Below are 27,252 nucleotides of genomic sequence, written 5' to 3' on the forward strand. Positions count from 1 at the left end.
CATAAAAGGGCCTGCACCCTGGTCCCCTGGTGAAAGGGAGTGCTGTGTCTTTGAGAAGGGATACCACATTCCCTTGGTGATGTGTGTCTGTCCAAAGCAGACACCATACTGGGGCACAGAGGATTGAGGCTGGGTGGTAGGGAGAATTTAGAAAAACTAATGCAAGCAGGAGCAAGTAAAATTCTTAACCCATGACAGACATGAGCATTTGTTGTTTGAGACTTGTGTACGAGATGTGATTCAGCTACTGCCCCACTGTGTTAGAGCTTTCAGTGGGCCAGATGTTAGTCTTGCACATACTTGTTACAGGATTAACTAGCATTCTCCCTTACTTTGCACAGGTGTAAATGATAAAATGAGGTAATGATGTTAATTTGGCTGGGGCTTACATTCTGTCATGCCTGAGATTTGGAGTCATCTTGAGTGCATTGAGGAGGAAAGAAAAAGTCTGTCCTTCAGAGCACAGCAAACACATGCCTATCTGGTACATGCCTTCAGATTGGGCTGTAACGAGTGTCTTCAACACATTAATCTCTGTGAGAAGTGTCACTATGCAAAAGCAAGCAGCTTATTTAAGTAAGCACCTCCGGTGTGCTTTCTCTATGCTGGTTTTGGCAGCCTACAGTCTTTTATTAGGTGTTAAAAATGTACTGGCCTGTGATGTTTCAAGGTTGTGTTAGAATTTTATGAGTGCTCGTGGATTGTATCCCCTCCCACTGTCCTCCCCATACCCCAAAAGAGGAGATCTGGGTACTTGAAACAACTGATTCTTTAATATAAGTGAAGGGTAGCAATGACAGTTCAGTACAAGTTTGTAGTGCAAACAAAAGTTGTCCTTGGAAGAACAAGTCAGTTTTGTAAACTTAGTTTCAGTTGTCATACTAATGGTTTATTGTTCACAGAAAAAAAAACCCCAACAAAAAAGTTAACATAACTAGTGTGCCTTAGAGTTTATCAAATTGCATAAAACATACAAAAATATTTCTCTGAATGCATAGACTTACTGTTATTACAGTTCATGATTAAAGTTTTAGTCTCATGATGTTAACAGTTACTCTTTGTGGAAACTAGCACAAATAAAGCTTTTTTTAAACCAGCTGTTCCTATAGCTGAATGTTAATAATTAATGGAGGCTGTCTCTATGCTGATTTCCTAGACAAAGGAACTGAAATCAGATACTCTTAATTTCAAGCCATTTAACTACTACTGTCTTTCAAACAGTTATTGCACATAATCTGAACTAGCCTCTGAGCTATGCTGGAAAGATTAATACACTGTTGTTAAACTGAAAACTCCTTTCATGTCCTACAACACAAACAAAGCGGGAGCCAGTTAGGAATTTTTACTTCATACTGTGTCACAGTCTTGAGCTTACCAGGAGTTGAATTGGGCTTTAAAATAGCCCAGCTCCTGGGGAGAGAAGGGCCAGGATTGAGAACGGGGTGTTAGCAGAGGGCTAACAGAGTTTAAATGCTAAAATATATGTAGAGCAAGTGGGAAAGGATGGTAATTGCTCTGAGTGCACCAAGAAAGATTTCTCAGCCTTGAGTAAGTAGGTGAAATCCTGAACCCAGTGTCAGGCATCTCTTCTGCTGGCAGAAGGGGTTTCTGTACACATCTCTCCTGACGTGCTTTTACTGACCTTGTGTGGAGGAGCCACTTTGAAGATAAAGCAACTGTGCTGCAGGAAGCTGGGGCAGGGTGGCAGCCAGCTTGCAGAGCATGTTGATTGTACTATTTATGGTCTGAATATCAACATTAAAATCCAGATCAACAACAAATGCTGCATCAGCTGTGTATAAACATGGCTCTAGTGAAGCTAAAGCAAGCAGAGACTGAAAGAAAATAATATGGTGGGGGTGGGGAGGAGCAGCAACTCATGTCCAGGAAAAACCTCCCTTGCCCCTCTGCCCACCCCAGGCCCCAATTAAGGGTTTGGTGCAAAAGTCATCATCACAGTTTTTGGTATGAAAGAAAAAGCCTCCTGAGGTATAACCTTGCATCCTGCCCTGTTAACAGGAAAAGCTCCAGACTGGTCATAGGCCAGCAGTGCTGCAGCTTAACTGCTTTGTTCAAACTGAAAGGAAGTGACTTCAGGGTGTGTTGTAATGATGACTTTGGCCATTCATAAAACCCCACATGGATGTTTTCATTACTGCAAGTTAAGCAGGCTCTAGCTTAACTGGAGTCTGGGGTAGGGTTTTTTTCCCCAAGAAACAATTCAGTTGCACATGGAGGCATTCAGCCTTCCTGGTACTCATCTGGCTAAAACTTCTGACACCACATAGAAGTGATAGGACACCGTGTGCTGTGTAAAGTTAGGGGTTAGTTATTTGCTTATGCTGTAGGGTATGCTCCTTACACCTGTGACACCTCAAGAGGGTACTGTTGTGCTTCTCCTCCTGGTAGAGCAGGAACCACAGCCCTGTAACTGGTCTGTGAGGGGAGCTGTAACAAAGTGACCTGACTTACTAGTACTGACTTCGTGTTACACCTGACTCTCCTCCCACCGTTGGGAAAATAAAAAACAAAACCAGAGAGATGTGTGATCCTCTCCTTAGCTCCTGAAACATAGAGGCTTTCTTTTGAAAGGGCACTTTAATTATTTCCTTTGTGATTTAAATGCTCCTTTGCTAAGACAGGCTTCTGAATTTCTTTGTGGAGGTGGAGGCATGCCATCAGTTACAATATTCTCATACCAGGAAGTAACAAACATGTAAACATGGACATTGTTCTCCACTTCAGCCCAGTGAAAATTTTTGTCAGGTAAGAGCAGTAAATATTTCTATCCCAGCAGGCAAGAGAATGCATCTTGCTAAGCCTTTGTGAAGGGGCAAGAGATCAAGGATTTTCAAGTTTTACATTTTTAGAGAGCAACTGTTTGTTGTGTGCCACATACCCTGTTGACACTGAACTTAATCAGGGTGTTTAAAACATGTATTTCTATATATACACTCACACTCATTTTCCTGAATTTCTTTTCCATGACTGTTACTTGGTCAAATGGTTGGGGGTACTTGACATACTTTTCCTATCAATAATTAAGTCTTCCCTGCCCTCTATTGACAAATACAACCAATAATCTTCACTGAAATACACTGGAAGCATGTGATTTTAGTAGACAAATGAGGTATCCCTTAGCTGAATACAGTATCAAGTAAAAAAATAAAAGCAAAGGGGATATTAAATATAAAAGATAAACTATTAGTTAAAATAGTAACCCTAACGATAACTTAAGGTTTTACACACACTTAAATCGCTGCCCTCCCAAGGCAGCAGCACATAATTACCAGGTTTTCACACTGCAGATGCACCAAGGAGTCAGTAGGTCAGCTTTGATGCTCTACTGTTGTAGCACGGTCTGTCAGTCAAAGTTGCTGCAGCATTTCTGAAAGGAGAGCTGTCACTTTTCACAAGAACTAACTCCAGCTCTTGGAAGTCCTGAAGTCTGGCAACGTCCTTGTCCTGTTACAGAACAGACAGAAGTGTGTGTTACTGCTTACCTGTCTGATCTGTCTTTGTAAATATTTCTAAGAGCAGCTAAAGGAAGGAAAAGCTGCACTTGTAGGGAGGTCACACCCAATGATAGGAATAAATAAATAAATGAAATCCTACCAGTATACGCTCTTCCTTTCAAAGTACCTTTGAGGGTTTTTTCATGGCACCTCAGTATCATTTGACTGTGTGCATGTCACTTAACTGAGAGTTGAGACTGAGTACATTTCATTTACAGACCTCCAGAACGGGTATTTTTGGAACAGAAGAGGGTGTTCATTTGTTAATGGCATATCTTTAAATTATTCATATGCCAGCTTGTGGATTTTCCCCCTTACTATTTGTTCTTTATAGGCAAGCAAACAGCAAAGTATATGTGGCATTTGCATTAAAAGCACACTAACACACTGCTGCTGAAACAGTGTTTTAAAAGCCAAGTTTCATGTGCTTTAGGAGCTGAATTACTCTGCCTATTTTGACAAGAATATTTTAAAGTAAATTATGAAGTGTTAAGGAAAGTCCAGTATCCTTTAGAGTATGTGAGCTTAAGTCAGTGTTCAGATGGCTTTACAGAAACACCTTCTCTTCTGTATGCAAAGTCAAATTAATATACCATTTCAATCCTTACCTTTCTTACTAGTGTATTAGGTAATTTTCTGATCTTCTCTACTTGTTCTGGATTAACGCCCAGCTCACAGCAACTCACTCTGAGCAGGTCTTGATAGGTCAGTTCTTGTCTGTCCAGTTCAATTTCAATGAAGTCACTGTCTCTCAGGTTCTGGACTCTCACCTTAAGCACAAGTTCTGATTGAAAAGAAAAAATTAAAAGGGTTTTTTTTCCTCTCACCCTCTTCAAAAAATAAATAATCCAAGCCAGACCTACCACTGAAGTATTTATCACTGTCTTTGGAATTGAGGTGTTTGTACTACAGTGCCTGTTACCTCCCTGAGGAACACTGTGCAGTTACTGGACGCTTCTGCTTCAACAGCAAGAAACACATGGGAAGTGCAGTTCTCATGTTAAAAATCCGCTCCATCCAGTCACAAAGTCAAGTTGTTGCCAAACTACCAGAGATGCATTTAATGCTGGGTGCTACACTGCAAATGTGGATTCTTACCTCCCTTGGGCTGCTCTTTCCATCAGTTTGCAGTATTACCATGTTTAAAATACAGCGTGACCGTTACTTTACTTAGTGGAGCAGAACAAAAAAGTTCAGGGTAGTTTTAGCCAATGAATTCCACATCTTTGCCTCTACTGCACCTGAGTCTGAGAGTGGAATGATTCTTTAACTGCACCTTTCACCCAGCAACACCACCATGGAAGGACGGGACATGACACGCCTTACCTTGCATGTTATATGGGAAAGTTCCAGTGAAGAAGAAGGGCTGAAACGCTGGTGCGGGACCAGTCGGGGAGCTGTTGGTTTGCAGGGGTGCAGCCTGTCTGGGCGCTAGCGGAGCTTGGCCCTGGGGCAGGGACGCCTGGCAAATGGGGCCATTGGGTGCCGCAGGCCCGATGCATTTGGGTGCTGCAACAGCTGCTGGCGGGGTGGGTGGCTGTTCCGTGGCGTCTAGCACAGGAAAAGCATCTTCGCTGTTGCACGACGTGGGTGTGCAGACACTTTCAACCTGAGCTGCTGATGAACAAGGACTTGTTTCACACTGGGAAGCGGAAGAGATGGAAGCGCTTTTGTTCCGGGGTTCTGCCAAGCCCTCTGGAATGCTCCCTTCAGCGTAAACGTAGGGGAACGGGGGGTTGGACAAGTAGTTTGCAACAATCGGCAAATTCAAATCCTTCGCTCCTTGACATTCTGTTTCCTCTTCTATTAATGAAGTTCAAAAATGGGGGGCAGGGGGATGGAGAGAGAAAAACCCCACCGTGTTACTGGATAGATCTTTCTCATCTTGAACATAATTAGTTTTCCTATCGTGTTAAAACATTGCATTCCGAGGTAAGCAAAGGATGATGCTAATATATCACAAGCATGTAACACCTAGAAGGCAAGAAGCTGTAAAATGAAAGAAAAACCTACAAATTCCTACACAGGGAGAAGTCTGCTGAAGGAGGTGTCATTCCCAGCAATGTTACTCCCTGGCTCCAAAGGAACTGACTGACCGGTAGCGACTCGCTAAGGCTCATTCTGCAATGCTCTGGGTATCACTGCTGCAAATGCTTTATTATGACCCACACCAACAAATCAAACCAGGTATTTCTTCAGGTAAGTGCGTATTGGGTACAACACCCAACCCCTCTCTTGCTCAGCAATACTGCAGAGAGTGGCATTCGTGCCTGACTGAGGAGTATGGGACACAAATACTTGTGTCAAAGCAGTTCAGAAAGATCTGCTCAGCAGCGCTGTACTCCCAGAATAAAACTGTTCAGGAGAACGTAAGCAATACGTATCTATTCCCCACAAAACAAGCAAAAGCTTGACAGAAAAATACGGCAATGATGAGTTTAGATGTTCAAAACAGAACATGAGCCATTTGCCATGAACTGAGCCTGAGGGATGAGCACCTTGACCTAAAGAAATCACAACTGCTCGTGCAAAGAACACACCGTTCCTTCCATTGTGACTGCTGTAACCATAGTCATAATTTAGCTGCACCTTCATTTACAATCACTGTGCACTGTTGATATAAAAGCATATTGCTGTAGAGAGCCATTTAACTGCAATTAGCAGAAGACAGAACATCAGCATTTCCAAAGGCAAAGCATTTAAACATTTTAAGCTGGAGCACAGCACCTACACAGCTGATGGGAAAGGGGTGCCAGCAGTATTCAAGGAGTATCACAGCTAACAAAGTGTAAGATGACACAATTATGGGGCAAAAATTAATCAGACTGCAAGGCAGACTAACAAAATGTTCAGAAGCCATAACTTCTGAAATACTGCACTTGTTTTCAGTGGATTTGCAAAATTTGTGCAACTGAAATTCAGCCTCCATTGGCAGCTGCGTGCTGGCTTCTGCTGGGTGCATGTGGTGGGACCACAGCAGCACATTTCCCAAAGCATACAGCTCTTCCATCTCTTGATGACACAGCTCAGAATAAAAGGCTTTCCCACCTGAAATCCCCAAGACTGAATCACAGTTATAAATAGGAGCTTCTAATGAGATACAATAGTCCTAGCCAAAGCTTTGCCAACCTGCTGCCCCAGATAAAGAAGGCATGAAAAAGGCTTTAGTCTTTAGACCAAGAATTCTAGATGACTTCTAACACGGGAACAGTACCTCCCAAAATCTTCCGGATGTCTGGTTTGGAAGTTAACTGTGCTGCCAGCTCTCCTTTAGTGGTGAGGATCTGCTTATCCGCACCCGCATCCAGCAGGCAGGACACCACAGGCGCATGGTTCCGCTTGCAAGCCCAGTGCAAACAGGTCCTGTGGAGAAGGAAGAGTGGTGCTGTCAGCCTCAAACTTACACCCCTGCTCCCTCCTCGTGTGCCCGTCCTAATTCGCCTCAACTGCACCCAGTGACAAGAACTGGGAATAAAGTTTCCTGCCCTGCATCACGCCTTTAAAGTCAGGAATCTAGTGTCAGTTCTGGGGGGTGACTCCCCCCCCCGCTGCTGTGCGGAACAGCTGCGGCCCCACAAGAGCAGCCTCAGGAGCCGGCCTGAGGCACCAGTGACAGGTGGGGGCAGGATGGCCTCCTTCGCTCCTGATCCTCTTGAGCAGCAAATCTCAAAGCCTCCCGAGATTAGCGATTCCTTTTCTGTACGGAGGGAAACTAAGAAACAAGAGCTTAGAGCAGCTCTACCCCCGCGTCCGAGGAGGGTCCCGGCCGCTCTGTGGGGGTCCGGGCTGCCACGCCTGTGCGGCCGAACACCCGGGCAAGGCAAAGGCAGCGCCCCCTCCCCCGGCACGGAGCCGGGCCCGGCTGTAAAGCCGCGCCAGGGCCTGCCACGGGGCACCGGCATCCTGACCGGCCCGGGGAGGATGCTCGTACCCCCCGCCCCCGCGCAGGGCTCCCGTCCCCGCCGCGCCCGGCCCGGCCGCCCCCGCCGCCCCTCACCAGCCGTTGATCTCGTTGCGGGAGTTGATGTCAGCCCCCGCGCCCAGCAGCCGCCGCACCTCCGCCACGTCCCCCAGCGCCGCCGCCTCCCGCAGCCGTTCCTCCAGCTCCCGCGCCTCCGCGGCGCCGCTCATGGCCGATGCCAGGGCGCGGGGCCGGCAGATGCCAGGCAGGGCCGAGCCCCCCCCCCCCCCCCCCCCCCGCCCCGGCTCCCAGCCCTCGGCCCGGCAGCGCCCGCCGCTGCAGCCCCACCCCGCCGGGGCGGCCGGAGCCCGTCACGAGGCGGCGAAGGGACGGCGGGCCGGGCGGCCTGCTCAGCGCCGCACCGCCAGGCCCTCTCCGCCCTGCCGCCCGCCGCCCCGGCCCTTGGCTCCGGCGGGCACCCTCACGGCCGCCGCCATCTTGTGCCCGGGGCCGGGGCGGGGTGCGGGCCACGCAAGGATGCCGCGGCCGCTGCCCTTCTCCGGGGCAGGTCCTGAGGGCGGACCGGCCCGGACGGGACCCGGCTCTCAAGGCTTGCGGGGACCGGACGGGGAGACCCACCAAACCCTCCGCTGGTCTCCCCTAGCTCGCCAGGTGCCCAGCAAAGAGCCCGAGCCCTGCGCAGAAGCCCGGGGAGGCTCCGGGGGAAGAGGGATAACGCAGTGATCCAGAGCCCCCTGCCCTGCAAAGGCACAGCAACCGGCTTTACCCTTTTCATGGTGTTTTTCACCCACAGAATCACCGTGTTGGAAAAGCCCCTTGTGATCAGCGAGTCCAACCATACCTGTCCTTTATAAACCCATATCCCCGAGCACCTCCACTACCTGTCTGTTGGGTGGGTGACTCAACCCCCTCCCTGGGCAGCTTGTTCCAGTGCCCCATAACCCTTTCAGTGAAGGACTTTTTCCTAATACCTGATCTGACCCTGCCCTGGCGCAGCTTGAGCCCATTCCTCCTCATCCCATCACCTGCTTAGACGGTGCCTGGCTCCTGCCGTTGAGGCCGCTCGGCTGGGCAGGTGCTGCCTGGGCTGAGAGTGAAACTCCCCAGGGTTTCCCTGGGCACCCCCAGCCCCGCACACCTCACTCCCAGCTGCCACAGCTCTAGCCCCTCACTCACATGCTAGTGAAGCCGGGAGCCCTTTGTAACCACAGGGTTTATATTTTGGCCTCAGGGTCTGCCATGAATGGGAAATCTCTGCTAAGATGGGTTTGGTTTTTTCCATTGCCTTGCACTGAATTTCTTTACTGAAAGGGTTGTCAGGCATTGGAACAGGGAGGTGGAAGAGTCACCATCTCTGGAGGGATTTAGAAGCTTGTAGAGTTGTGCTTAAGGACATGATCTAGAGGTGGGCTAGGCAGAGTTAGGCTGCAGTTGGACCCAGGTGATTCTATATTGCTCATTCCTCTTATCAGTGGTGTTATTTTAATCCGCTGTTTAATTTAGGACTTGCATTGCCGTCAGTCACCTTCCCTTTAATCAGTCCGGACAGGCCCTGCTAGGCTGGACCTCTCTGTTTCGGTAAGCAAGCACTGAGCATCCCAGCAAACTGCCCTCAGGAACTCGTGAGGGACCCGGGCAAACAGCAGTGTCATTTTTAACCACATGACAGAGGTTATGCAGTGACTTGATGGCAATTTTTAATTGTTTTTTTTTTTTTTAAGGCCAGCCCACACGCCGTTGATCTCATGCAACAGACTCCCACGAGCTGGGCAAAAGATTTGCCCACCTCTTCCTGAAAGACACAACACAACTGTATGACAAACAATTCAGTTTAGACAATTTAGACCTCAGGAGACCTGAAGACCAGCCTTGAACTGGTCATTGCTGTGACCTAGATCTTTTCATTTTCACTTCCTTTTTCAATAAAAAACAGCTTGAATGATCACACTTTTTAACCCATAACCCTTTTTGCCTGTTTTCAACATCTGTGGCATAAGGTTGTGAAGCACAAATGACGAGGCACACAGACACAGGGCCGTGGCAATACGCTCTAAGCAGCAAGAACTCTTGCACACCATGAAAGCTTTAAGCAAGCCCAGCTTATTAAATCTGGGAAAAATCCAATAGGCTAGAGTGGCAAATTAGCTTTTTCCAAAGTCATCCACAACCTCTCTCAAACTGGCAGGGAAAAGCTCTTCAGGAGACAAGTACAGGAATGGGCCTGGAAACAGGAACGCGGCCCCGTTCACCAGTACAACTGCACAGTGCCACTAGATGTCACGATGGAACAGCGAGAGGGGTGCGCAGCGTGGCCTTGCACTTCTCCCCACATTGTAAAACGCCTTTAAATTTGCCACGGCACATCCATAGTGTCTCCGTACAGCTTTAATCTGCGGGTTTCAAACCTCCCTGTGCGGTGCAAAGGGACGTTATGCAATGTCTCACCAACAAGCGCGGGGAAGCCCTGCTCAGTGAGCTGATTTCTTTAGGGTAATTATGGGGCTTTTTTTCCTTTTTTTTTTCTCCTCCCTCTACTTGAGCTCCTCTCCTGAGGCCACACCAGGGCTTTTAAGGACTCGAGGCCAGCAGGCGATGCACTGACATGGTCTCTCTCACGCTCTCTCAGGATGAGGATCCTACTCTCTCGTGTTTGTGCCAAGCCCCGTTAAATGCAACTCGGGTTCACCATTGCTTAGTTACACAACGTACTTCTCCCCGGAGTCATAAGATTTCCTCCTGCAAGAAAGACTGTGTAGAAGAGGATTAACAGCGAGTTCCCTTGACTCAAAACTCTCCCGCTGCCGCCATGAGCCTTCCTGCTCCTGCCTTGCCTGGAGCCTCAGAGCCCCTCACATTGCGTTGCCCCCTCTGCATTTATCAGCACACACACACTGCACACACCGAAACAAGGCAGGAAACTTGTTCTCTTCCTGCTCTTTCCTGTCCTTTTCCCACCTGGAAGCTGGATTTGTGCTGTGCTTGGCAAGCCCCTATGGTGCCTGTACCTGTGCAGGGCAGGCGTGAATACATCTCCTGACTGAGAGCAGCGTGCACAGAGCCTGGTGCTGGTGGAGGGCTGGCCGTTGCCTTTGGAAGCCGTTGGGAATCACACCCACTGCTGTGAGCTCATGGCCCGGCTATGGAAAAGCAAACAGTCCCTTTGGCCTCCCAAATGTCTCTGCTAAATGTCCTTGGCCTTCAGCAGGACCATGCTGAGCTCTGAGCTGCAGCGAGAGCATTTGTGTGTGGAGCCTGGGTTAGGGGCATTTCATTTTCTTTGGGATTTACAGGTGCTCTGGACTCCCAGTTTGTTCACCACTCAAAGGGGGAACTGTATCCAGCAGCCTGTGGGTGCTGCTGGGAGCGCTGGGACGTGCCTGGCAGAGCACAGCCAACCCTTCACTGTGATGCATTGAACATCCTGCTGCTGCTTGGTGTAACCACAAGGAAGACTGGGGCCATTCTTTGTGCTCAGAGCAAGTTTTCCGGATTTTATTGGTTTAGTTTTAATATCTGTCTTTTTGTAAGCTTCTGTGACTGAACCTCCAGATTGGTTCTTTTCTCCTTTTTTGGAGAAACCATGGTCTGTCTGCTTTGCTTGTGCTTCTAGTATTTTTTTTAAGGCATATGAAGTTTTTCACTCCCTTTATATTTCAGGTTTCATCCTCTGGTGATACCTGTTGTGTTCTACCTCCTGCCAAATGAGCCAAAGGTTTCATTTCCCAGCTCCTTTAACAGAGTTCTCAGTCATTGACAATTAAACATCTTTTTAAAGGCTTAGCTCCCAGTCACACACTGGTGCAGCTGTGCAATCATACCTGAAACACCCAGTCCCCACCCAACCACCAAAATAGTTTCTGGCACTTTCAACCAGCCCTTCGCTTGCGTGAGGCTGTGAGATGATACAGTCAGAAACTGCTGTAACCATCATACTTAACGTGCACAGGTAGACACAGAGAATTAGGGCTGTCAGGGTAAGTAAGGCCCAGGGAAAGGGACGGACTGGGGAAGAATAGAGATGGAATAAATTCAAAGTGGAGCCCAATATTCACCTAGATTCAAACTAATTTACGCTGCTTACTTTGGGCCTTGCACCAAGTGTTTGAGTGCAGAAGAGAGGGTCTCAGCAGGAGAACTCAACGCCAGGTTTCTGTTAAACCAGTGTTTGTGCTGGCCCCATGGAAGACCCTCTGTGAAAGTTTGTAGGTGGGTTAGGTGAAACTCAAAGCTCCGTGTTATCAAGTCTGAGCCTGTGTCACCCGATGCTCGCTTCGTGCCCATGGGAAGAAACAAGCAGCACAGAGGCTGATTCATCCCATCCCATCCCATCCTGGGCCAGGTAGCTAAGAATAGCATAGACGAGTCATCCTCTGGAGATACCTATTGTACTCTACCTCCTGTCAAATGAGCCAGAGGTACCGAGCTTTGAACCTGGCAACTTCCAGCTGTCAGGAAGATAAGCACCTGAGGCAGGGGGGCTAGGGCCCTTCTTTCACAGGGAGAAGTAAATACTTCCAGTGAGTCGCAGAGTTGCAGGGAACTCACAGATCACCTTTCTTCTGGCCTTAAATCACATCTCTTTTCACCAAGTCGCAGAGCAGCAACGCTGACAGTAGTACAGAGGGCTGGGACTTAGGACAGGTCTTGGCCACCTGGAGCATCCCTGAATCGCGGTGCAACCAGCTATCCTCGTGGATCTTTCTGCCTTGCTGAGCATCCCACAGGGGCTCAAAGGGGAAGCTGAGTGCCTAAGAGAGGTTTTTCTGGCGGTGTGAGCACACACAGACACACACAGTGACACAGCCTGCAGCATGGAGTGAAATATGATGGGGGGGTTGGAAGTTGGTGTTGATATTTGGGGAACGGTTATCTGCAGGGGAGGGATCTGCTCAGGCAGCCAAGTCCCTTTAGAAATCAGGCATGGTGTGCATCTGATTTCGTTCATCTGTTAATTTAACTCACCTTTTTGTAGGACAAATAATTTCTGAACAAACAAGTCAGAGAACTGGTACCTGAGGGGGGTGGTACATCAGCTCAGGGACTTGTGGTTAAGAAGTCCAATAGATTTTGATAACAACTGGAAATTGTTCAGTGGATTAGTGCCTAAAGCCAGTTTGGCTTCAAGTAATGACAAGCCTGAGCTGCAGTGCTGTGGATCCAAACTTATCCCCCTGAGGGTTGCTGTTGCTTGTGTTGGGGCTGCGGGTATGATCCTCGGAGTGATCCCAGGCCCTCCGAGCTAAGTGATGGCCTAACCCAGAAGACTGAGCAGACAAGGGGCTGCCTTTGCGTGTTCTCCAGACATCTGGCTGCATTCCTCTCTGCCTGTGTTTGCAGTCCCTCATTTTGCAGGACACAGGCTCATCTGGGGGACACGGGGCCAGTATATACTGTTTTTCTAAGACAAGGTCTCCATTTGTTTCTGCAGGGCTTTTTGCTTGTGAAGAAGCTGGTCTCATGCAGGAGAGCTGATCAAGGTGTCTGGATTCTCCTTAGTTGTGTTTTGGCCATCAAGGAGAAAGCCACAAATGGAAATTATACCCGGTTACACTCAGGGGCTGTACCCTGGGCATTCTTCATGGTCCTGAGACATGGCCAGTCAATTAGAAACTCTCCATTGACTTGGATGGGCTTTCAACCAGACGCTATACAATTCAACAGAGTAATTAGCAAAGCTGTAACTAAAGAGGTCTCCATGGAGATTGACAGCATCACCTCCCAGCTGGTACATTCTCTGCCTCCTATTCTAAATTTGTTCTCGCTGTCTTCCTGGCTCTAATCCATAAGGTTAGCTAAATCTTCCAACATTTGTGATACATCAGAGCAGTGGAGAGAAGGACAAAGGTAGTTGGGAGGGGGCAGAGAAAGAAAGAACCTGGTGCCTCAAGGAGAGCGGCAGAAACTGTTCAGACATTCACAGTCAGAGTTTCGAGAGCAGGATTAGGCAGCACAGCACCTCTGCCTGCCTGTCACTTGCAAATTCTTGCTAATACTTTAGGAGCTTATTGGAGGTCAGCACCAAACACCCAAACAGACTAATCTGTATTATAGACACATAATCAAAGTCACAAGGTTTTACATAATATATATTGGTGACACAAGAAGTGTTTGTTCGAATAATTTTGTCATCAAGATTAGTGGCTATGAAAGCCTCTACTGTGCACTAACCTGGTTTTCTGTGGCCATTGGTACGCCCAATTCCTCAAAGAAACCAGGAAGGGCCTGGGAAAGGACAAGCCAAATAGATGTTCTGAAACAGGAACAGCGTTAGGTTTCTAGCCAGGGCAAAGCTAACAAAAAAAAGTACATATATATGTCTCTGTGTGTGTGTGAGCTAGAAAGGGCTGGGTGTGAGCTGCAGCTTCAGGCCCACAGACAACTGGCAGGAGGTACTGAGGTATCATTTTTGTGCTTGTCATTTTTTTCCTGACAGGTCTGGGGGGTCACAGCGATCACGCTCCACACTCACACATCACTCCTGCGGCAGTGGCAAGGAGCGGGGACTGACAAGGCAGACTGATGTCACTTGACCCACTTGTGAGCTTTGTGTTCCCCTTCTGTGAGGTGGGAGCTGTGGCACCGAGGGAAAGAAGCAGTCTGGGCTCGGAGAACAAGTCAGTGGCAGAGATGGGAGTGGGTCCTGTGTGGGTAACGATTCCACGTTGACAGAGCCATTTGATTTTAAAAGGGAATTCATTTATGGAAACATTGGGAAACGTATGGAAATGTCTGATTTCCCACCCCATGGAGCTTCATAACTACAGTGTTGTAGAAAGACAAAAGAAATAGCTGTAAAATTCCAAAAGAAGAAACACAAAAGAACAATGAATTCAAGTCCGTTTTCACTGTCTCTTCTCTAGGAAGAGACAAAGTCACAGCTCATGCCAGGGGTTGCAGAGATGATGTAAAGATTTCCAGGCCCATAGGCCACCTTGTTCTCATGGCTGACGCACAGCAAAGCCAAAGGTTTTGTGAGGGTACCCCAAATCCTCCCATCCCACTGCAGGAGTTCACCCTGCCAAACTGAAGTACCTAATTAGGAATCCCATTGCCCTGAACTTCTCCACAGTGAATGAGGAAAGAGCAAGAGCGATGCCAGCCAGACATCTGCAGAAGAGAAATCAGAACCTGGGAGGCTTGAATAGCCCTCTAGATTTGCAGTGATTCACATGCTGCTACCATGTGAACCCAGGGCTAAAATCACTCCGGCGGCTTTTACAGGAGTCCTGAAAGCTCCTTTGTGGAAGCAGAGCCGCCTGAACTGGCCTTCAGGTCAAGAAAAATCAAGCACTGGGTGGGATTTCCAGGAGCGTTTGGCTGTAACCTCACCCTGCTCCTCTTTGAAGTCAGCGGAATATTCACCATCCCTTCGATGAGGGGAAAATCAGGCCGTTCCAGAGCGCGCTTGAAACGCTCGCCGCTAACGATGCTCCCAGCCCTCTGTAGCTCAGAGGCAGCTTGCTGTGTGTAGCATTAAAACACAGTCCTAGCGATCGGTTAGATAATGCACCGAGCCCAACGTGCAGGCCCCAGGGGCACAGGGGAATTACAACGATTAAACCACGCGAATCTCTTCACCGTTACCTACAGCCGCTCTGCCGGCCGCCCTCATGTCAGGCCATCCAGGACTGGTTCTCTTCCAAACTGCCATGGGAAAGAGAGTGCTGTGTCCCAGGGAACACTGCGACGCCGCCGGCTGCGGGTAGACTCCTCACTCTGCAAACAGTAACAGATCAAGCTTGAATATGGTGAATTGGCTGAAATTGGAAAGAGTGACAATGAAAAAAGAAGAAAAGGCCATCAGAGGCAGAGAAACATCCCGCTGCCAGGGCAGGCAGGATGGGCTTGCTGCTCCAAAGGTCCATGGAGGCAGATGAGCACCGCTTCACAGACATCGCTCGCACCTTCAGCCTGAGCTCAGATGTGCTGCTGAATGGATGCCCGGGCAGGAGCACCCTGCCATTTCCCTTTGGGCATGTTGAGTGATGATGGCAGTGGTCCAGAAGAGATCTACCTGCTCTTTTGGATGGTTCAAGCAAGGCAGAGCATATGGTGGTGAAGGAGGAGACAGAGCAAAGTGAAACAGAACTCTTGGAAAGATAGTCAGTATGTCACCTTCCCGGGCAGGGGACTGCCCCAGGCACAGGTCACACTCTTGGCATGGTCAGAAGATGCGCTGTGCGACAGCCAGGACACCAAGAACCAGCAAAGCCAAATGAAGGCAATAACTCTTCAGTTCCAAAGAATTATTTTGTCCTAATTTAGATTTAAATTTCAAGAAGGCAGAACCAACGCTGAAAGGATCTCATGGTATTTGCAGAAATGGAAATAGTTCCATTTTGTGAAAATTAATTATTGTTTATAGCGAAGTTTTGGATACCAAACCCTCGGAGGAGTGCTGGGACTTCCAGGTTGTCTGGAGAAGCCAACGCTCGTTGCCTGATGACAAGCCCAGTCGCTGGGAGCTGCTCTGCATCTCCTGGAGAGGCTCCAGCCGCAATGAAGGCGTCCAGGCGTCGGCAGAGTCAGTGGTTTGGTGAAGTCTCGCAACGAAGCACAAACCCAGGCAAATCTGCAGCCGTTTTACCTCGCGTGACAAACTCTCAGCTCAGAGCTCCTCCACTCCAAGGTTCATAAAGTTTCTAAACGGATCAGCTCAGCGTGAGGGTGAGATGGTGCCTTCCCACTGAAACTATGGGGAATGAAGTTTTTCCTGAAGGAAGTCCGGGCTTTCAAGGAAGAACGATGACATCTGGGGAAAGTGGTAAATTAAATTAGCACAACAGGTTAAAACCTTACTGTGTATATAAGTTGAGTCACATCACAGACAAACAAAAGTGATGTGATGTTTCTATAGTGAACCAGCTTTTTGGCAAGCCAATGGTGCCTCTGGGTGGGAAGCCTTGGTACTCCAGCCTTCCATGGCTGCTGCTGTGTGATACTCAGCAAGTGATTTCCTCCCAGCTTTAAATTCCTAAAAGTAAATAAGGGAGGTTAAATTAGAGTCATTTGCAGACTGAAGTGAATCTGTGCAAGAGGTTTAATAATATCCATTAGCCTCCTACATGGGGAACGAAATTACCTCACGTTCCTGGAGAAACATCACCAGCTTTGGTGGAAGATGTGCTGAGCATGTGCCAGCCTGCACCTTGCTTTTCTTCTGAGCTTCCATCTGAACTGAGTGGAACCAAGCAGGAAAGCTGAAAACCATAAACACCCAGTTCAACTCTGAGTTTCTCACGCGACGGCTTCACAGCCACAGCAGTGCTGGAAGACGTGAGAACGTTTCCATTTGCACCCCATGGATTCCACGCCAGAGTTTCCTAAAGGGCTGTTACTGAAGCTGGCCACAAAACTGACCCCTCAGCGCTGAAACTGGCAGCGAAGCAAGGAGCTCGGGCTGCAGTGGTGTGTCTGTGCACCACGGGAGGTCTAGCCCATACGCCATGTGAGTGGGTAGCAGAGGGCCTGGCATGGAAAGTGCCAGCTGTGCAATGGTGCCACTGTGATTTCTGTTGCCTGGGGCTTTCCAGGTTGTTTTGGGGATCTCCAATTTTCCCTGGCTCAGTGCTTTACTGGGGGAGCAGATCTTGCTTGATGGTGAGGGTGATGGAGAATGGGAAGGACTTGGGAAGTGACTGAAGACCTTCCTGCGCCAAAGCAGGACGAACTCATTCCCAGCACTGGACCTTCGTGATCTTGGCAATCCAACAACACCGACTCCACAGCCTCCCTGAATTACCTATGGGGCATCTGGGGCTTTGTCCCTGAAAGAGAGAGAAGGAGCTGGGGCAGTCAGAGGCCAGCCTCTGAGCCCAGCTCTCCCCGTACCTCACTGATAACTGGTTGATTATCTTCCGTTGTACCCTCTTTGCCTCTTGCTGTGCTGTTTCAGACAGAATAAACCTAGCAATAATGAACCATCATCAAACTGGCAATTGCTTCCTGCCCAGCTTACGTTAGCAGAGAAAGAGAAAGCAAATGATGATTAGTCGTATGTCTGCACTCAAAGATAAAACCCCCGAGCAGAAGCCATCTGCCGAGGCATAAAATAATAATCCTGGCGCTAGCCTTGTCTGAGTGCAGTGCCATCAGCTCTCGCCCAAACACAATGCAACGCGGGCCTAATGCTGAGTTCTAGCAGGTGGCCCATAACCCTGTAATAAACTCCCTGACATTATTGATTTCCAACCCCCCCGCCCAAACTGAGCCCCTTTGTCTAACTACATTAACTTCTGCTTACTGAGCATCTGCGCGTGAGGCAGAACGCACATGAACAGCGGCTCATTTCGGTGAGCAATCGCTGCTCTGAATATGCCCCTGGTTCCCCGAGCCTGTCTGTACACGCTGTTATCTGCTCAGATGGGTTATTTCAGAAGTCAAACCCAGTGTTGTTTAGTTATGGGCGCTTATAGGGAACCCCTGACAAAAATCTTAACTAGGGGGAAATTGAAATATGCTTCCACCACTGATTAGACGTACAGACGGCCCCAAAAATAGGACCAGGGGTGAGCCATCAGCACTGCACACCTTCAGCCCAGATCTCCCCATACACACGCATGTGCTTCCAAAGCAAGTGCCCATCACAGCCTTTGCCTTTGCTTTCATGTTTGGGGGTGCATCACATGCTGCCAAAAATCCTGCGCAAGACGCTCCCCCTTCTAAGGGATGTAGTGAGGTGTCTGGGCTGGGCTTCCCAGCTGTACCCCCCCAGCTCAGGCAGGTCCTGCTGTGAGCGTGGGAGCACAGCATCGCTCAAAGGGGAAGGTTTGGCCCTTGGCAGCCCAAAGCAAGCTAAAGCTGAGGTCCCGAGGCATCATCTGGATTTCTGTGTGGGTTTGGAAGCAATGATACTATTGAGGCATGCGGTTGGCAGCTCTGCTCCAAAAGGGATCTGGCAGTGCCGTTCCCTCTCAAATGCCTGGCTATCAGCTTTAAGTGCTATAAGCTTTTGTACAGAGTGGAACATCATTACTGAATGAGACAGAGGGGGGTTTACAGTACTCTTCTGTTCAGGCATTGTGTTTTCATTTGTGCTACAGAGAAGGAGCCACCTAAGAGGTGTGAATGATGATGGTGGGGTTGAGGAAGAGCATGTCCTTGGGGCTGCCTGTGTGATGTGGGCAGGTTTTGGTGCCCTGGTTTGAGAAACAGGCAGGCCGCAGGGAGTTAGTACCAGGCCCTGCTGCGCCTGCCTGCCCTGCCAGGAGGAGGATGGAGGTCTCAAGGACCAGAGTCTTTGCTTTAAGCCAAGACAGAAGAGGCCAAGCACGCAGGTCCAACCCACAACACCCAGGCTTGTCCCTCCCGGCGGTGGGTGCTGCGGGCATCCATGGCACCCCAGCACAGAGCAGCGCCCGCTCCAGGCGTGAGCCCTCGCGTCAGGGCGCTCCATGCTGCAGTGAGCAACCCAGCGGTGAATCACAGCCGTGCCTGCTAAGGGGGTGGCTTGTGTTTGTGTTGGCAAAACTGGCTGCAAGTGGCAGCAGGCCCAGACAGCACGAGAGGCCGAATCTGGAAGGGCCCCTTTGCCGAGGCAGAGATCAATGGGAGATGGGAGGCTCCTGCCAAGAGCCCTTCCACAGTAAAACCAGCAAATCAATCCACCATCCACTCAGTAACTCCAGATGAGGATCACTTGTTTTGCCTAATAAATTTGATCAATGGTTTGTTGTTCCTTTAACCGTGGTTTAAGGAAAAGCCCGATGCACTTGTCCTTTCCTGGGCATCAGAGAATCCTGGTTCCTTCCTCCACTCAAAGGGATCACACCCCAAACACTGCCTCAACACCTGGTGTGACACCTCAACATCCCATAGGAGCTTGGGAGGAATAAGACAAAAAGGGCAAATCAAGTATCACTTACAAAACCAGCCCCAGTTGAACCAGTTCTAGAGCAGCAACCCTAAGCAGGACCCTGATCCATCTGAGATCCAGAGAACGCTTGTCCCAGATGCCCATCCATCAACACCCTGAGCAGAAAGGGGGATTTGGGGTAGTAGCAGGGTTTCTTCTAAGGCTTGAACTCATTGGGAGGATCTTTATCATATCAGTATCTGACATGGATGAGACAACATGATCTGTACATTGAGCAATCCTAACAGATTTTTAATGAAGATGGAGCAGGAGGAGTATTCTTATTTCTTATATAAAAGAAAAAGACACACAAAGATTCTAAACAAGGTAGAGCAGAAAAACTATGTCCAGGGACCTTGAGAAAGACCCTGGCTCACAGCTGGCCTTAGTCAGCGGTGGTCTGAGTCCCAGGTCACATCCTTTGGGGTCAGTGGAGCTAAACTAATTTAAACCAGGCAAGAGAACAGCCCTCAGTGAAACCCAGAAGATATTGAGTGTATTAGTCAGCATTTGGCTGTCCATGCTGGAACAACCAGGGTCCCTGGTGTCCCCGAGCCAACCTGCATGGTGTCCCCTCCTGGATGTGTCCCTCAGGGTGGGTAAAAACAGCTTGGGATGTCCTGGCAGGGCTGGGGCAGCTGTCAAGGGTTATTCAGAGTCCTCACTGCCTCCTTTGCCCTTAGGAGCTGCCTGCCTGCATTCACGGGGAGATTTATGGTGCTGTTTTCCTCTCTCTCCTGGCTGTGTTCAAGTGGTCAAAGGGACTGATCCTTCATGGGGCTGAGCACTCCCTGTTCCTGGAGTGATGGGAGTTGGAGAGCCACAGCCTCTGTCCAGTTTCCATTGGATTTGGCCAGGATTTGGTTCCCTAAGAGGCTTCCTATGCAAAAGGTTTGCTGAAAGCATCATTTCCCAATTACCACGAGTTCCCCATGCCTCATTTACAACATTGGTGTGGTGACCCAACAAAACCATCATTGTCATTAACAATAATAGGTTTGCCCCTTTTCCCAGGCTCCTATGGGATGCCCCCGTCCCTCCCCACTGTGCCAAGTGCTGGCCAATGACAGTACATCAGTTCCAGCCTCTCCTTGCATGACCCCACTGACATGCAATAGGGCCACATGTAGATCAGCTGCACTCCATGTCCCCTGCCCCCTGCCCCGTGCAACTGGGCTCAGAAACTGGCTGTCTCTGGATCTCCACTGTCCTGGCCATCACGTGCTGAACATGATACTGAGGTGCAGAGAACTGTGGTGAGACTGACCTGTCCCTGGAGAAGATCCCTCTGGATGGAGGAGGACACAGCAAAGCAGAAGAATCCATCGGTCTGATGCCTGATTTTTCAGAGCCCCACTTTGCTCCTCCGCAGAGACAATGTGTCTCTGGGTAAGGGATCCTTGGTCTGGGAGAGGGAGGAAAATAAGATAGGGTTATTTTTGCCTTCTTGAAAAGGAGTCCTACCTAGGGTAGGTCCACACTGGTGGGTCCCTCACTCAATATGGCCAGAGCTTGCAAGGAGGTGGCTTTCTGGCACCAGGAGAGAAGGAGGCTGCAAGAGCACCATGGACTTACCATCTTCTCACCTCTGGCCCAGCCTGTAAGGGGTTAAAACAGCCCGAAAAGACTCCACATGGCAGGGAAAACTGATGTCCACACTACACAGTGGCAGTGCCACAGACTGAGGGCACATATCCTCCATGTACAGCGGCTGCTGGGGTCATCACAGCAGCTCCCCCAGCACCTGGGATACCTGCACTCTTTGAGACCCAAATACAGCTGGTTTCAAAGCTTATCTGTAGTCAGTTTTACAATATAAAGTGTCTTTGTTTAGTCAACAGAACCACTAATACATGTGATTTTGTTGTTAATAGAGCTGTAAGAATTTTAAGTACCTCTTGGGAATGTGTCATTTTTGGTTGGCTTTTTTAGGCATCACAGGGTGCTGCGCTTGTCTTTGTAAACAAGTATTGAATAAAACATTTTGCGCACAGCCGCTCTTTGTACAAGTGTCATGCAGGTTTCTAAAGTTTCAGAGAGGATAAATCAACTGCAAACTGCTGCCTGGCAGTTGACTTCACTCCTTATAAATAGCTAATTTGGACAACTTCTCTCTGCAGGTCACATGAAATTCAAATACTCTGCATATCGTTAATGCGGTCACACAAATCAAAACTCCTCACTCCTTTTTTACAAGCCTGGTTTGCCACAGAAATGCCACCTTCGAGGGCAGATTGGCCCCCTGGTTGCTCTCCCTTCCTTTCAGAGGCGATCCTTGGGAAGCACGAGTGTGTCACTGTGCTCTGCTGCCTTGCCCCAGGGGAGGAGCAGGAGCCCCATGGCCTGGGAGCATTGCCTGCACGCGGCCCAGTTCGCTGCTGGTTGTACTGGTTGGCAGCTGTCGCTGCTCAGGGGAGAATAAGGCCCAAGCTCAGCCATGAAAAACAACCCTGATTTAATAAACCCACTGAAAATCCTTACTGAAGTCAGGGTGGCTGGTGCCCAGGTCTGTTGGCTTTGCAGTGCTCAGCGCTGGGCACAGGTGCACAGCCTTCCCTCCTCCCAAAGCACAGCACTGCTGGTCTGGCCCTGCCAAACCCTGCATGGGATGCAGACTTACCTGGAGGCTCCTAGCCCCACGCAGGATCCATCTGAGCTAGCCCTGAACTCAGCCCAAAAGCTGCGATCCTGGAAGGTGCTGAGCAGCTCTGACTCCTGCCGCTCGTCTCTGCCTTTTGGCACGTGTTCAGCACGAGCAGGATCAGCCCCTTGCTGTAATAACCAGGGAACGAGGATCTCAGCTTGACTGCACTTCCCCACCCCCCCTTTTGCCCCCCCCCCAATGCAAAAATGCTGTACATTCCTTTAGGCAGGTTTCCATAGAGTTGAACTTCCACTATGTTGTTTTTTTTTGCCGGCGCTGTTAAAGGGGTCAGCAATGCACTGTACAACAGGACCTGGCTGTCGGGAGCTGGGGAGGAATTCAGGGACACTTTTAACATCTCACTGGTGGGGTTGGAGGGCAGTGTTCAAACCAGCATCCTGGAAACCTCCCCTCCAAAGAGAAGGAAAATAAAAACCACCCCGGAGGAGCCCCGGGGAGAAGTTCCGAAGCCACAACCGCTTCGTGGATCCCAAGTTTAAAGGGGTTATTTCTTTCCCTACTTCCTTCGTTAAAATATGATATTCTAGCTTTAATTGCTTCAATCCTATTACTCGTTCCTTTTAGGGAGCGATTGTGTAGCCCCTCACCGTGGGGAAATCCCCTGACCGCGGGTCCCTGGTACTTAGACAAGTACTCTTTCAGAAGTAAATGCCATTCTTAGCATAGGGAAGTACTTTAGGTCTAAAGGGGTTAAGAAGGCCTCCCTGCATTCAGAAACATGCAGGGGTCCCACCGTGCCAGTTCCAGCCTTTTAAACTCTTTCCAGCTTTTTTTTCTTGCAACAAATCTGTCTGACTGCCACCAGGACATAGGAAGCGTGTGCCTGTCAAAGAAATCAAGTTTACTTTTTCTGACTTGTTAACAGAGGCAGGGTATAAATAGAGCTAACTCTGCTCAGACTATTAGCGTTTCTCTTAAAATAAGGGGGTAACTCCCTAGGACCTTTAATCCAATGAGGTCCAGACCAAGCTGCATTATCAACAGAGGCAGCACAGGAGCTTGCTGAAGTTTTCTGCAGAAGGCAGGTGCATTTGGGTTCCTCGAAAATTTAAAGCTTACCAAAAAAAAAAACCCCAAACCAAACCCAAACCCAAACCCAAACCAACCCCAAGCGACCAAGAAGGACCTCCAGCTCAGTCACTGCCATTGCCCTGGAGAAGTTCTGAGATGTTGTTGGTGCTTTTCACTCGGTGGATGTGGATCTTGCTGGGGAAGAGCAGCGTCCTGTTGCTTCTGGAGGTCTCTCTGAAAGGGAGCGCTCTGCCTCCCATCCGGTATTCCCACGCTGGGATATGCCCCAATGACATGAACCCCAACCTGTGGGTAGACGCGCAGAGCACTTGCAAGAGAGAGTGTGAAGCTGACCTGGTGAGTGATGCACGTTTTTCTCTCTCCGTGTCGCGGGCGATGGGGTCTCTCGGGGGGCTTGTTGGCACCGCAGCCTGTTACTGTTCCAGGCAGGAAGGTGCTGGCACAACCCAGGGCTTGATGCAGACAGTGCACAGCTGTAATGTACCTGTGACCTATATAAAATAGAAAAGGTTTGATGAGTTAGCAGGGAAACGGGGAGGTGCGTGGCAGCTGTCACTTGTGCTGCTGTGGGTACCACGCTGGCTGTACCATGTGTGATTATTTTCCTCGCTTTCTTGACAAAAGAAACATCTGAATTTGGTGCTCTAGCACTCAGCATTCCTTGGGGCCAGCTGTAGTATCTTCGTAGTGCCACCATGTTCTTTGGTGGTGGTCAATGCTCTGTACTCCTGGGAGGAACCAGGTGTGAAATCATTTAACATGCAAAGCATCAGCCTTCGCTGCCCCTGAAGCACAGCGTGTGCTTCGAGTGCAGAGCGGGGGCATGGTTAAGATGACTGTGCAGATGTTCTCTGGGATGCTCCCAGATCGAAACGTGCTTAGCTTACAGCCCTAAAATTCATCTCTTGACCCGTCAGTGTGGCCAGCTCGAGCTGGCATCTGAGAATACCTGCTCATCCTGCCTCTTGCATCACGTCCAACAGCAAAGCTCCCGCAGCCCAAACCAGGCTGACAGCAACATGCACCGTGCTAAAAATGTCACTGGGTTTATGTTCTGTGGGCAGGTTGTTTCTGCAGTGCTAAAAGGAGCTGGGGGGGTGTAAATGGAGGAAAAGGCTGGCTAGCAAGTGAACAAAGAGACTTGCTCAGATGGGTCCCATGTGCTGCGAATGAAGGTGCTGTTTGCCACTTCAACGACCGGGTTCACCAGTGAATATTAAATCACCTGCAAAACCCCAGCAGCTGCAGAGGACCTTGTCTTAATAATTTACTGGTCAAAAACTGAAAGCCAGAAGCCACCAGCTAAAACTCTTCGCTTTTGCCTTGTGGCAGCAGCAGAGTCCCAGGACCTGGCACAGGGCGAGTGGTCGGCAAGCGGCCGGGGGACCCTGCCACCAGCTCTGCCACAGCCACGCTCCTTCACCTCGGCGAGAAACCTTACCCGCTCTGGTTTCTAACTTTGCTTCTGAAACCCAGTAACGTGTTGCTGGCAATGGGGAAAGAGTTATGTTATTAGGTCATCTTTTTCCCAATAAGGAAAGGATAGTGGGCTCAGGGGAAGCTGTTGCGTTTGGTAGCTTAAGAAAACATTTTGTTCTCACTTTCGGAGAAAGCCGTTGGATTTCGGGGGGCAGGGGGTGAGGTGGTTGTAGAGGTGTAACGGGGTAGAAGTGTGCCAGTGTTCATGATCCCTTACAGCAATCTGTACTGGCACAGCAGCTGGGATCACACATCTCACACATCTCACACAGATCCCATACCTTTTCTGCGCAGAAGATGAAAATTATGCTAAAATTAACTGCAATTTCGAGCTGACTGTAGCTGAGACGGGCTGTAATAAATCACTAGAAGAGCGACGCTGCATTTGAAAATAGGACTAAAATAGGACAGAGGAGCCATAATGAGCTGTTTGGGGTTTGTTTGTCTAAATACCATAGAAAAATTATTTTTGGATCAAGAATTTCCTTACTTTTGAAATATTCTATTATTTCCTCTACAATGCGAACAATTGCAAATCCTTGGCAGTTTCACCTCTGAGAGCAGGCTGTTAGTCTCGGGGAATTCAAATAATACTTTACATACTTCTGGGGAAAATAAGAAGGATTACTGCCTACAGCCATATGATAAGACTTTCCATCCGCTCTTGTTTCTCAGGGCTTGTCCTCAGGCATTTCGGAGAGTGCGCGGGGGGAGGTGGTGGGGAAGGGGGGGGGTTGTTGGTTTGGTAGTCAAGAAGTCCATGTGACTCTAGGAAAGACTTATGATGAGGTTAGTGTTTAAGAACCAGAGATGCATTTTCCTTCTCAAGAGTGTTCTCTTGAGGCACTTCAGAAACCCCGGTGTGTTTAGACACCTCTCAAGAGAGGCTGGAGGGATGTTTCCACTCCTTGCTGGACCATAGATATCTCTGGCAAACCAAGTCCCCTTAGCTCACACCTTGAAAGTTTCTTGCTGGGTCTCTAAAAAGGACTTTCCTCTGTCCCCAGTAATGATGGGGTCCTTTTCTTTTCCCGCAGGAGTGTGAGACTTTTGAGAAGTGCTGCCCCAATGTCTGTGGAACAAAGAGTTGCGTGGCAGCTCGGTACATGGATGTCAAGGGGAAAAAAGGGCCAGTGGGAATGCCCAAAGAGGCGACTTGCGACCGTTTCATGTGCATCCAACAAGGCTCAGAGTGCGACATCTGGGACGGACAACCCGTCTGCAAGTGCAAGGACAGGTGTGAGAAGGAGCCAAGCTTCACCTGTGCCTCCGATGGGCTCACCTACTACAACAAGTGCTACATGGATGCAGAAGCTTGCATCAAAGGCATTACACTGAATGTAGTCACCTGTAGGTACCATCTTACCTGGCCAAACACCAGCCCTATCCCACCAGAAACAACAGCTCGCCCTACTACTGCCTATTCTGAGACAACGGTCATTGATATCTTGCCACCTGCTCTAGTGAACAACCCTGTCCATCAGTCAGTCTATGTGGGAGAAACCGTCAGCTTCCTCTGTGATGTTACAGGGAGACCCAAGCCAGAAATCACCTGGGAGAAGCAGGTTGATGGGAAAGAGACAGTCATCATGAAGCCAAATCACGTCAGAGGGAATGTTGTGGTCACCAACATCGCTCAACTGGTCATCTACAACACACAGCTCCAAGATGCAGGCATCTACACCTGCACTGCTAAGAACAGTGGTGGCCTTCTCAGGGCTGATTTCCCTTTGTCTGTCGTCAAAGGGGAACCCACATCCAAAGAAGCTTCCCAGAACAAAACACATTTTCCAACTGATGAGTGCCTGAAACAACCAGACAGTGAAGACTGTGGGGAAGAGCAGACCAGGTGGTACTACGATGCAAAGAAAAACAACTGCTTCACTTTCATCTACGGGAACTGCAACAGCAACCTCAACCACTTTGAGACCTACGAGAACTGTATGTTAACCTGCATGAACGGCCCGATCAACATTTGCAACCTGCCAGCCCTCCAAGGTCACTGCAAAGCCTACGAGCCCAGATGGGCCTATAACAGCTTGACGAAGCAGTGCCAGTCCTTCATTTACGGTGGGTGCGGAGGCAACGAGAACAACTTTGAGAGCCGGGAGGCCTGTGAAGAGATGTGCCCGTTCCCGAAGAACACACACTGCAAAGCCTGCAAACCACGCCAGAAGCTGGTGACGAGCTTCTGCAAAAGCGACTTTGTGATCCTGGGCCGTATAACAGAGCTGACTGAAGACCAAGACTCGGGACATGCCCTGGTGACAGTGGAGGAGATTCTCAAAGATGAAAAAATGGGATTAAAATTCCTGGGGAAGGAACCACTAGAAATCACACTTTTGAACATGGACTGGAGCTGCCCGTGTCCCAACATGACCACAGTGGATGGCCAGCTCATCATCATGGGAGATGTCCACAACGGCATGGCTGTCCTGCAGCCAGACAGCTTTGTGGGGACCTCCAGCATCCGGCGCGTGCGGAAACTCCGCGAGGTGATCCACAAGAAAACCTGCGAGCTTTTGAAAGAGTTCCTAGGATTGCATTAACCTCCTCCTCACGTGTCAGCCTTCCAGACCGACCCGTGTGTTACGTAGGGCTAACAAGCGCTAGGCTAGTGCGCAAACTAAACAAGCTGTTTGAAGATACACCGTAGGAATTATGCAGAACCCTTATTTTAATCCATTAATGATGCTTAGCAACAACGTAGTATGGTCTTTGGCAGGCACGTAAAACGGGAGCAAAAGGCTATTAATCTTGCATTGAAATCAATTTGTCCATATAG

The 27,252-nt window shown here is 49.3% G+C and overlaps 2 protein-coding genes across 2 annotated transcripts; one reads left to right on the forward strand and one right to left on the reverse strand.

Annotated features, from left to right (window-relative positions):
* Positions 1–3,258: 3,258 nt before the first annotated feature.
* On the reverse strand, positions 3,259–7,646 carry LOC311199396 (ankyrin repeat domain-containing protein 40-like; the record flags this gene model as incomplete). The annotated part of the gene is made up of 5 exons (XM_084273486.1): positions 3,259–3,465; positions 4,124–4,299; positions 4,842–5,318; positions 6,730–6,878; positions 7,513–7,646. 5 exons carry the CDS (start codon positions 7,644–7,646, stop codon positions 3,322–3,324), a joined length of 1,080 nt encoding a protein of 359 aa, XP_084129612.1. The 3' UTR covers positions 3,259–3,321.
* Positions 7,647–23,123: 15,477 nt separating this feature from the next.
* Positions 23,124–27,016, forward strand: WFIKKN2 (WAP, follistatin/kazal, immunoglobulin, kunitz and netrin domain containing 2; the record flags this gene model as incomplete). The annotated part of the gene is made up of 2 exons (XM_084273632.1): positions 23,124–23,324; positions 25,505–27,016. The coding sequence occupies 2 exons, from the start codon at positions 23,124–23,126 to the stop codon at positions 27,014–27,016; spliced, it is 1,713 nt and encodes a 570-aa protein (XP_084129758.1).
* Between the last annotated feature and the right edge of the window lie 236 nt (positions 27,017–27,252).

This window comes from Gallinula chloropus, assembly GCF_964237585.1.
Source record: "Gallinula chloropus genome assembly, chromosome: 20".
Taxonomy (NCBI): Eukaryota; Metazoa; Chordata; class Aves; order Gruiformes; family Rallidae; genus Gallinula; species Gallinula chloropus.